The sequence below is a fragment of the Perna viridis genome, chromosome 8 (genome assembly GCF_037379345.1).
Source record: "Perna viridis isolate PV_CMFRI_1.1 ecotype Kerala chromosome 8, ASM3737934v1, whole genome shotgun sequence".
NCBI lineage: Eukaryota > Metazoa > Mollusca > Bivalvia > Mytilida > Mytilidae > Perna > Perna viridis.
In genome coordinates this window covers 32,382,205-32,393,855 of record NC_142452.1, presented here as the reverse complement: position 1 = coordinate 32,393,855, position 11,651 = coordinate 32,382,205, and the positions used below count along the sequence as shown (strand labels likewise).

At 34.0% G+C, this 11,651-nt stretch overlaps 1 protein-coding gene and 1 long non-coding RNA gene across 4 annotated transcripts; both read left to right on the top strand.

The window, feature by feature from the left end:
• Window positions 1-1,946: 1,946 nt before the first annotated feature.
• On the top strand, window positions 1,947-4,621 carry LOC148610267 (uncharacterized). Of its 3 annotated transcripts, none has more exons than XR_015914523.1 (3): window positions 1,947-2,048; window positions 3,853-3,958; window positions 4,469-4,621. It is a non-coding gene; the product is annotated as an uncharacterized LOC148610267 (long non-coding RNA). The 3 variants fall into 3 exon arrangements; XR_015914524.1 differs by lacking the exon at window positions 1,947-2,048 and adding an exon at window positions 2,588-2,631; XR_015914522.1 differs by lacking the exon at window positions 1,947-2,048 and adding an exon at window positions 2,962-3,030.
• Window positions 4,622-7,761: 3,140 nt separating this feature from the next.
• Window positions 7,762-11,039, top strand: LOC148610266 (metaxin-2-like). The gene has a single exon (XM_088542572.1). It carries the CDS (start codon window positions 7,871-7,873, stop codon window positions 8,660-8,662), a length of 792 nt encoding a protein of 263 aa, XP_088398698.1. The 5' UTR covers window positions 7,762-7,870; the 3' UTR covers window positions 8,663-11,039.
• The last annotated feature ends 612 nt before the right edge of the window (window positions 11,040-11,651 follow it).

The window sequence follows — 11,651 nt, the reverse complement described above, 5'->3', positions numbered from 1 at the left end:
TCCCAAATATAATTTTGCATTTGAAAATCTACATTGTTGAGGAATGGGAGGAAGTGCATGTTGAACCATATTATACTATATTATGCAAAAGTAGTTTAGGGGTATATACATTTGTAGGTTTCACCCTTTCTGTCTGTTTGTCCGTCTGAACTATTTTCTACGGAGCTAAGAACATTGTAATAAAAAATCGTGGGTTCTAATATATAGTCCACAAGGATGTGTGCATATTGCAGGAATTTATTTTTGGACACACATTGTAGAAATGATGGCTGTAGGACTTATAGGTATTTTTCAGCAAAATTTGATCCGATGGGTTTTCTGCAACTGCTCCGTAACGACTTGCAGGATTGTTATGAAACTTAGTGGGGTGTTTGATTACCATATAGAGATGTGCATTTTGTCTGAAACTTGTGTATTTTGTTCAGTTTAACTTGGTCTAATGGGTTGTCCGCAACTGCTCCGTAACGACTTGTAGGATTTTTATGAAACTTGATGGGTGTTAAATAACTATAACGGGACGAGCATATTGTCAGGAATATAATATGCTTGAACAAATTTGTAGAAATGATGACTTTTGGAACTTTCGCTTTTTTTTAGCAAATTTTGGTCTGAACTCCTCATTGAGGACTTGCAGGAGTGTTATGAAACTTAATGGAGTCTTAGAATACCATATGTAGAGGTACATACTATCAGGAATTACTCATATTATGTTATTGTGTTGTCAACAAGAAATAGTACTGATTGCTATTTGGAGTTGGTTGTTTTAGAAATGGCAGAATATTTTGTGTAAATAGTGTATAGTCTATCCAGCATAAAAATGGTGTTAAAAATGAATCGTATGTCCACATTATTAATATATATTGGCCCAGAAATGTACAGGGTTCAACTGGCTGCGGATATATTAGTCCCGTTAGAGGCAACGTCTATTTTTTCTGCTCGTGGCTGCATGAGTAAAGTTTTTTTGCTTAAATTTAGAATAACCTAGCTATTACCTTCCGACTTGTCTATAGAAACTCGATGTTTACCTGCGTCCGTTTGTCCACCCGAAATTGCACGAATGTGATATGCTCTGAAATCTGGTGACTTTCGCTAAAACCTTGATTCCCTCGATATGATTGCGTACCCTGCTCGTACAAAATGTAACCGTGACGACCCGAACAAGATTAAACAACTGGCAATTGCTATATGTGTATATAGACATCGGGGTCGCATGTGCATGTTTGTGTCTCAATTAAAAGAGGTACTTTGAAACTATCTTTAGGTAACAGATTAAGCAACTTGCAATGAATATTAATACATATTTAATAGATATCGGGGCAGTGCTAATGTATAATGACTTATTGTCTTGCAACGAGCTCCTGTGCCTGTATCGGAAACTGGGTAATTTTCTATCCTAACCGATCATTTCATGTAAACTTCCCAATCTCGTACATGCCACATGTACAGGCACTTGGGGTCGGTATTTTTTTTATCTATTTTGTTAAAAAGACAAATAAAAGAAATCATGTGTTACTACAGCAAATAGTGCAGTTATACTAAAATGAGGGTCGACTGGTACTATAAACATGTAGGACGTAGAAGTTTCGCAACTCCGTCATCCATCATATTGTTTTCATCACCACATCGATGGAGCATCCCATCATTTATTCCCAACTTGCGGACCAACATTTTGTCAACATTTATCTCCCTTTGGAGCAGGTGTCTATTCGAAACATGTAAGGTTTTTCCATCCTATACCGACGATACTTTAGAAAATCTCGAAAGTCATAAGGGAATTTCTCGTTCTACTAACCCTGCCATAAATTTTCTTTACCCAGGATACAAATAAATATCATCCTTATGTAACCTACCAACAAAATGAAACACCCTGTAAATTTTAGAAACACCGTTGTGTTTGTCTGCTGGGGATTCCATTTTAATTCGAGTTACCTCTTTTTTCTACACCCGAATCCGAACATCGATTAGAGAGACTTCGAAATTACACCTGCTCTTACAGGGGTACCTCTGCAAAAACAGGATAAAATATGACTGCATCCCGAGTTCCGCAAGTAGGGAGTATATATTACTGAAGCATTTATCTAGTCTATGTTCGCGAGAACACAGAAAAAATCCTTTTAAATTGAATACAACCCCAATTCAGTGGCAATGATCCGACACAATCGCGTCATTTTATTGTTTTCAACTACCGAGCAGTCGTTTCAAAAACCTCAAAGAACGGAAGACTTCATGTGGATAGTATAAATGCACTATTTTCTGTTATAACAAATGAAAAAAAATGATTTCGTATTTTTTTTTACAAAAAAAAATATATATATATCCCGACCCCAAGTACCTGTGGTACATGCAAGAAACACGCGTAGAACACACGTGTATAATACTTATTAGGTACATTTTGGCCGGGTCATCGTTGTTTTTGATTTTATATAGTAAACTGTCATTTCCGATTTTAATATTAATTGCAGCCCATGGAAACAGGAGTTTGGAATTCTCGAACTTTTACATGACTTTTGAACTAAAAACAGACTTCCGAACGGTATTTTGTGAAAAACCATGCTGTCACATTGGGGGGAGGGGGGGTCGTCTGAATGTGAGTTTCGTGTACTCACATATGGACATATATTCCACCAAAAAGTAAGTGACACATTAAGGTGAATACAAATGAACCTGAAAATCGTAGTTTGAGATAGTACCAAACCTTCTACAAAAAACACTTAACTATTTAAAATTTTCTCCATTGTGTTTTTTTATCAGCAGCTTGCTTATGAACTTCGGCATATTTGTCGCTAAATTAATGTTTTATTTGAGTAAATTTTTTTCATTTCGAACATGACAGTTCGTTTTTATTTCAATTGTTTGCTATATTTTCTTGTTTTTATATTTTCATATATCAAAAAATTGATTAGCAAAACGAACGAAAATGAATGATATGTATTCATTATTGTTTACAGTGCCGCTATGATGAAAATACAAATATTTTATTTAGCTCGAACACAGTTACAATAATGAAGAATTATGATAAATAACTTAAGTGTTTATCATATACCACGAATTTGTTAATTATAATTTGTCTAAATCATGTGCTGTAGTTTAAGTAAATGTGTGCAGTACAAATTACAGGCGATATGGTACACAAGAAACTTTCTTAAGCCTTACATGTGTACTGTATACATGTTCCATAGTCCATACAAACACTTTTATAAAGACATGAAGAGTTGTCGTTGAGTCAATGACTGTTGATTTTCATTTAAATGAAACAGTCTATGATACAGACTTGAACATGATGAGGGTAACACAAACAAAACCTTACAAGAATCTGTTATTTGTGTATACAGTACCCCATATTTCATATTTGAGAACAAAAATAAATTCAAGTACAAGGTCAAGGAAACTCCAGTGAAACAAGTATTGCTGAACAGTTGACCAAGAGCAATCAAAAGCAATATTTAATGTTCCAATGTTACAGTATTGTACATGTAAGTCATATGAGAACATTTCATACATAACTTGAAGTAAACTACATGAATTATATGATTTGGAAATTAATCTAAACATTAACATATACATTTGTATGACCTTGTATATGACACAATTTTCAATTTTTTAAGAAGTTTATCGTGCAATTTTTTTTTTACTTTTTTAATAGATCCATAAATACAAGCTGTTGACTTACATTGTATATCAGTAACTAAGGATAAGGAACTAGTTTTATCAGTCATCAGACTTCTTTTGCACAGTATGTTGTCATGAACATGTACAATTATACCATAGTCATCACAGTATGATAAAAGTCCATCCATGTTGATTTTCAGTATCTTTCCATATTAAAAGGAAATGTGTTTTGATATTTTCCAGAAAATTTTGGATGCAGCCGTCATGTTCATCTACCAATGATACAAGTTACCAGACAAGTCATACATAACAGGAAGCTCTGTTCAAATGAAGTATGATAATAGATTGTGTAGGTATTTGAGGTTCTGTATACAATATTTTTATGCCTTTTTTTTTTGGGAAAAAAAAATTAATATTGATTTGGGGTGTTCCAAAGGTAGGAACCACCTCTTTTGTTGGGAAATGTTGGAAGTAATGTGGAAAAGTTTTGCAAAAATGAGGAAATTAATAGCTTGGACCCCCACTTTCAAAGTCTTTTGATTGTTCACTAGAAACTCTCATTAGTCAATTTATTTTAGAAATGTATTTGTATTATTTCTACATGTGTAATGTAGATAGATCCCATATGTGTTTATCGCTTAACATGTAGCACTACAGCTCCCATGACACTTAAGGTTGTAACATAGACATAATATTTTATCATAATGGGATGTTTTGTTTGAAGAAAAAAAAACATCCAATGAGCCATATAATGTAGGGTTTACTTAAATAGAGGTCTACTTCAATACATGATTCATGAATCACAATAACTTTAAATATGAGTATTATGTATATTTATTACTGATTTTTGTACTTCCAGGTCATCCATGGCATATATATGACTGAAAAGAATTCATACATGTATAATTTAGATGATCTTCAATGCTGTTCAAATCTCTGCTTGCACTATAACAAAAGCTGATATGAAGCTGAAGTTTGAAAATAAATATTTTCAAAATCATATTTCTTATGCAAATGTACAAAGTTTAAATGTGTTGTGCTTCAAAAGTAAAAGTCACTTTCATACATGTATACAATAACAGCCATGTATACTTCTAGACAGTACCATCCTGGAATACAACCTAGAATCCCTTGCATTGCAAGCCCTCACTCTATCAACTGAGCTAAAAAATTACTTCATTGTTTTCTGTAGATTAGGTTGATTATGGTCTTTTGTAAATAGTTTTACTTTATTTGTTTTTGGGCCTTTTTATAGATTATTTAATGGTATGTGGTTTGCCCATTATTGATATCCGTGTGGTGATTTCACTTATAGAAGCTTAATCGTTACTTGCTTTATTTTTTGAATGACTATCTCATTGGCAAACATAAATGGTACATGTATTTATGTTTTCTACTTATGACTAGTGAGTGCTAAATCTTTCACTACTTCTCGAACAAGTAATTTTGTGTAACAACTATTTAGCTAAGCAACTGTTGATTCTGTGAGGTAGCACTATGAAACCGCCTCAAAATGTCATCATAGTAGAGTAGTATAAAGCAGGATCATTTCATACAGTAAAACATTCTTGTCCTGAAATGCAAGAAATAATTGCAATATGCGTTGAAACCACAACCAATCAATGAAAAAAAAAACCAAGTTCCATGGGTAAATAGAATAAAATATAAACATTCACAGACATTAAACATTTTGAAAAAGAAGGATTTATTGTTGAATTTGAGCTAATCATAATCATGCCATATACTTGCACCTACAATTTACATTGAATTGATCTGAATTCATGGTTTCCTTGTATAAACTCTACAAGACTGGTAAATTGTGATTTTTGTTGTTGTTGACGAGTTAAGAGAGATGTTGAGATGAGGATAATCATACCATAAGCTCATGATGCACTTGTTTAATAGGACATCTTATCGAATGATAATTATTAGTCAACAGTGCTGGTAATACTTGTTCATTGATCAGAGGGGGTTGGCACACCTCCTTTTTACCAGAAAATTAGTCATTTTCATGTGTAAAATTGACAAAACATGGAAAATGATGTGTTAGCATCACCATCACATTGGCTTGCATCCCTCCTTTTCAAAGTGTGGAGCCGTCCATGTTCACTAACCTGTAAATAGCTTTCATCATATTTTGCTTTAACCGTCTAGCATGAAACAAGTTGCCTGTTTTGAAACTATTTTAATATTCTCCATAAAAGCAATAAAGAAATATATATATATATATAAAAAAAACAATACAATGCTTAGGTAGCAAACCATGTTGTATTCCAGCAAAGCTAAAGGTTGTCTGGTAAGTATTTTCTGACTTGGTGCCCTCCTGGGGTATAGAGGAACGGAATGCCAACCTCTTACGTTGTAGGAGTAACAGGGACGGATCCAGGATTTTAGATGGAGCGCACAGTAAAAATTCTGCCGAGCGGAGCGAGGTGACACAAATTTTGAGGTTAAATTTTTGAAACATTATAGAGTGGGTGCAATATAGATATCTTTTGTGGTAAAATTAGCGAGAAATTTGAAGTTTCAACTTGAAGCATCCTAAATCTACCCATGACAACCCATGCTTTGCAAATTTTAGGGGGCGCACTCCCCCACCAGAATACGCCTCCGAGTAATCATGTTGATTTTTTAGAGTGGGGTCGGGGCTAGGATCACATTTGAAATAGAAAGGCAGGACAATGATATATGATTTTATATAAATACAAAGATGCAATAGGCGAAAAAAAAGGTTCTGGTTTGAATATTACATAAAAAAGATCCAGGACACAAAATTTGACTATATTGCCCCCTTTTCCCCCTTACGATTCAAATGGATATAGAAATTTATCATTATTTACCTGGGAGGGGGGACTGGTAATTTTGAAATCATATAAAATTTTCTTGACCCCCCCTCCATGATATTTTCTTATCCCCCTTAAAAACATTTTTTTTTAAATGTGATACCCCCTCTATTAAACATGCGTATGGAGTTTTCATATACATGTAACAACTCCTACATTGTGCCAGAGCTTGCCGAAACTACGCAGAGTTTTTGTATCTCGCTAGAATTCTAACAAATAAACTTCTGGAACAGGGTTGTGTTGCTACAAGATTGAAGTCATCCCTATAGAAGTTTTATGTTATGGTCGTCATCATGAAATCGTGGATCGCTATGGTGTATCCATCTGCGCCATGAAAATTGAATTGTTCAACGTGTCATGATTTTCCTTTCCTCTTTCGTCTACCCCGGACTTGACTTTTTATGAGCAACTCAGTGGGTGTATCTAGAAAAGCAGAGGACGCTTACCCTACTGGCGCACCTGGTCCATACTCCAAGTTTATAGTGGAGTCATAGTTGCTCATTTGCTTTTGTTAATTTGTATATTTGATTTTAACAAATTTCATGTTCTTTGTACGTCTGTTTTCCATGTCTGGCCTTTGTCCCTGGATAACATTCTTCTTATTACCGTTATAACCGTAGTTTCCTTCACTACTCTTTGAAGCAAAAGCAGTTGAGATGTTAAAGAATTCTTACAATAAAAAATTCAAGTCTTCAATTCCAAAACTTGATACTTTGGAAAAGTCTTATCAAAATCAAGCAGAATCAGACACAGCTCTTGAGATTCAAGATATTGGTAAGGAAATTAAATCGTCAGCAGATAAGTCGGACCAATTTGATTTAATAACTGTAAATGTTTTAGGTCCTGATGGTTATGTTGATGTGTGAACTTGATTTTACCAGAGATCATGCATGTGACAATGAAATAAAATGTTAAATGGTGGTAAAATATGTTTTAATTTGACTGGTGTAATGCTCTGCTTAACTAAGAATTTGGATCCCCCTTGAAATCCATGTGCAAAAAAATGACCCCCTCTCTTTGAAGTTATAAAAAACTGAACCCCCTTTTCCACTTACAGAAAAAAATGACCCCCTGGATATATGTACTTGCTTTGTTTAAATTTTCAAATAAATGTCTACGGTTTGAATATTATTTGTAAATTATTATATGAAGGATGCCGAATCTAGAGGTTTAACCCAAAACAAACAAAAAACAAAGCTGTTATGCACGTGGCTAATTACAACATTCGTTATGTTTCGGCTAAGTTTATAGCCAATGAAACGAACATCTCGTTAGCGAGAACACAGCGTTACTTTATATATTTAACCCAAAGCTTTTCCGAGAGGAAATAATCGCCTTTTTCTTGCGGCATATTTCTCTGTTTCCTTCCCCTTTCCCTATGATATCCCCTGTTAATTGGAATTGTTGCCGGTTGGCCGATGTCAACGCTTCTTTTTGAAGCATACCAAGTTGAAATGGGCGGAAAAGATAAATGGCCGTCTGACACAACTCTTTATCAACCCTACCAAGTCGAACAAGTAACCTTACCAGACTATTCTAACTGTGTTGCAGTTCGTACATTCTTGAACATGTGTGGACTGAAATATGACCTCCAGCTTCGAACGAATGCCGAGGAGATGTCGCCTACCACTGCAGTACCATTGCTTAGACTGGGAAACTTAAGCGTAGCAGGATTCGATCCAATTGTATCCATAGTAAATATGAGGGGATTCTCGTTAAGTTCAACCTTGAACGAGTCTCAAAAATCAGAAATGGCTGCATATATTTCAATGGTACATAGTGTATTGTATAATGCTGAACTTTACTTAGCCTGGCTACAAGAAGATATCTACTCTTCGAGTACCAGACCCCGCTATGGCTCTATTCATCCATGGCCATTAAACAGAATATTGCCATGGATGAAGCAGCAAGAGGTGAAGGCCAAGTTGACTGCAAATGGTTGGATGAATAAGTCAGAAGAGAGTGTGTATGAAGAAATTCAAGCTTGCCTACAAGCTTTAACGGATCGTCTAGGAAGTTATGATTACTTCTTTGACCAGCCAACAGAACTTGATGCTTTAGTATTTGGACATGTGTATAATCTTCTGACATTTCAAATTCCTGGTCTTAATAAACTGGCATCAATTTTGAAGCAGAAACAGTTTAAAAGATTGGTTGAAGATCTGTGTAAAAGAATAGAGAGGACATACTACAAAGACATGGAACTGTAGCCTTCAAACTTTAATGAATAGTTTTATAAGTACATTTTGTTGATGTTCATGACATGTACATGTACATGTAGGTCTGCAGAAATTTGAAAGACTACACATGTACATGTATGCCAATGTTAAGACTGCATGCAAATGTGCATCGCATGACCTTCAAGAGTTCAGTGTTTTGCTTATGCTTAGTACTATATTTGCATAGTACATGTAGTAAAAATGTAGAAAGTATAAAAAGAGATACATGTAGATGTGTTCAAAATGCAAACTTGTTTAGTGTCTATAAGACCAATACATGAAAAAATGATAGACTGATAATAACTTGAAAACTGCTTAAAAGCTGTTTCAAATACTTGCCATTACATTGTGCACGTATGTACATGAAGTTTTAGATATTTGATTTTTGTTGTATTGAGGATGATGATAATTTCTATTTAACAGAGTAAAGAAACCATTCTGTCTCTTACATGCATATGTCTGTGAATATTGTATATGTATTACATGTATGTTTTTTGATGCTTTAATGCTTGTACATGTATATCAATATTTTTTTTGGGGGGGTCAAAGCAAAGTACCATTGACACAAGTACATGTACATGCATGTAATTTGGCATGTGTATTTTTCACTTTTACTCATCAATTCTTCGAATTAACATACATGTACATGTATCATCTGTTATTAGGAAATAATTCATTGCACTGTCTCATAACTGGTTCTGACTAATTTAGGATTTCTTCAGGTACATTTGTACAGTACATGTAAAAAATTCTTTTATTGGTAATGTTTGGGTTGCTTGGGCTCCAGGCTTGCCTTCCCTATATTGTGATTTACAGTTACATGTGTACATGTACATGTTAATCGTAACCTTTCATCTCTATACACATGTTTTTTGCTACTTATCAAGTCACTGAAAATCATTTTTAAAATGGAATAAAAATTAGCAAGAAATCAGTTCTAAGAATCATTATAAAACTGTAGATTACTGAACATGCACTAAATGTTAATGTGATGACTAGATAGTATCTTGTTTGCCAATTCTTATTTTCATCATATTAAAATCATACATAACTTCAATGAGCATTTATTGTAAATTTAAGGCATGACCTCTTTTATTATTTCTTAATCATTTTTTTTTACCAATCCAATTAGTCAATAGTTAATTCTCAATGTTGTTGTATCATTTTTTAAGTCTGAATAGTTTTCTACCGTGGAAGTTTTGGTGTTATATTTAGTGTTAACCCTTTCCTTCATGGGATTTTGCTGATGTGTCATTTTTTTTACACAAGTAATTCCAACCAAAAATTTGAAATGTTCTAGATTTTTCAAATTTAGTCCCAAACAGCTTGAATTTTATGGAAGTATTAACTGGCAAAATGTTTTCAGAAAACAGGTTGCAGAGACGGGTTCATGGTTACCATGGAGACAGCAGGGGGCCTCAAAGGGGCAGAAAAATGAATTTTGTTATGTTTTTTCTCTGATAATTGGCTTTTAAAATTTTTTAAAATCTGCTTTAATTCAGGTAGGGTCAGAAACCAGCCAAGTCCATAAGTTATAGTTATTGGACAAATTTTAAGACTATTTGGCAAACTTGTAAGGCCTACAGATTTTCCTGTCATCCCTGCTTTAGGACCCCTTGCAGGATTTCTTTTTGGTCCCCAACCATGCCAAAAATTCTCATTTTTGTTGTTGTAAGCCTTTCAAGTCAAATTAGTCCAACGAACTGCAGAGAAATCAATGGTTTATGCCCCTACAAGTCGTAGAAAAGGGGGGGATGTTTTTAAAATAGGGGTTTCAAAAGGAAAGGATTAAATACCAAATATCAAAAGGACATTTTGAGGATGAAAAAGGAATTTTTATTGCAAAATTATTTAATTTGAAAGGGAAAAAGATAGTTATTTGCTTAAAGATTTTAGAAATGTTTTGTCTTCCTGTTCCATGGGAAAGTTCATTGTAACCATTAACTGTCCTACAATGTACATGAAGAAATCAGCTTGGAAAATTAACCAGAGTAAATTTCCAGACATTGGCCTTGATTAAATTTTACTTGCCATAGGTGTCGGACAGTAAATGAAAATTTTATTCTTATTTTTAAGAAAAATAAAATTATTTCTTCATACAAATTTTTCAAATGCACATGTATATACTATGATCTTAAATGCTCCATAAAAGAGTACATACGATTTCTGTCATTCATAGAAGTACATGTAGGAGATTTACAACATGTATTTAAAAACAAATCTTGGCCTTGATGCTATGTACTTGGAATCCCTGGTAGGGATGCTGTTAAACTATTAGTTTTAAATCAAAATACAATTATTTCATTATATTTTTCACAAGGAGGTGCGAATAGTTGTTTGTTCATGCAGTAATAAAAAATGAAATTATTTTTGTGTGTGCGTGAATATTATAAATGCCAGGAGCTGATCCAGGGGGAGGGAGCATGTTACTGTACACCAGGTTGGGGATTTGGATCAATACTTAGAATACTCTAAATGGTAGTAATTTCATGCTTTAATGATATATCAGAAGGCAATAAAATATTTGGAGGTGTTGATTTTTGTTTCGCCTGTGATGAAAGTCGAGACTAAGGTATTGCTTTTTTCGCATCGATGTTTGGCGTCCACCTTCAGATTTTGTTAAATTTACTTACTGGTAGATTAGTTTCTTATGAATCACTTGTGCTATGTCAGTCATATTTGGTATATACACCACTGTCAACCAAAATTATAATTTCTCCACTCTTCACAGTCACTCGTGTCCTCCACTGTGACTCCACCAAAGTAAAAAACTGGATAAAATTACCCCATTTCAATAGTTTTCAATTTTTTTTTCTGTCCTTTACTGAAATGTTATTAAACTGCTAGAATCATTAAATATAACTTGGTTTAAAGACAGAAGATGTTAATTACAGACAATGTTTGAAATGGTGACTCAATTGTGGAGAGTGGAGAAATTAAAATTTGTGTTGACAGTAGTGTAGCATTAGCATCACTACAT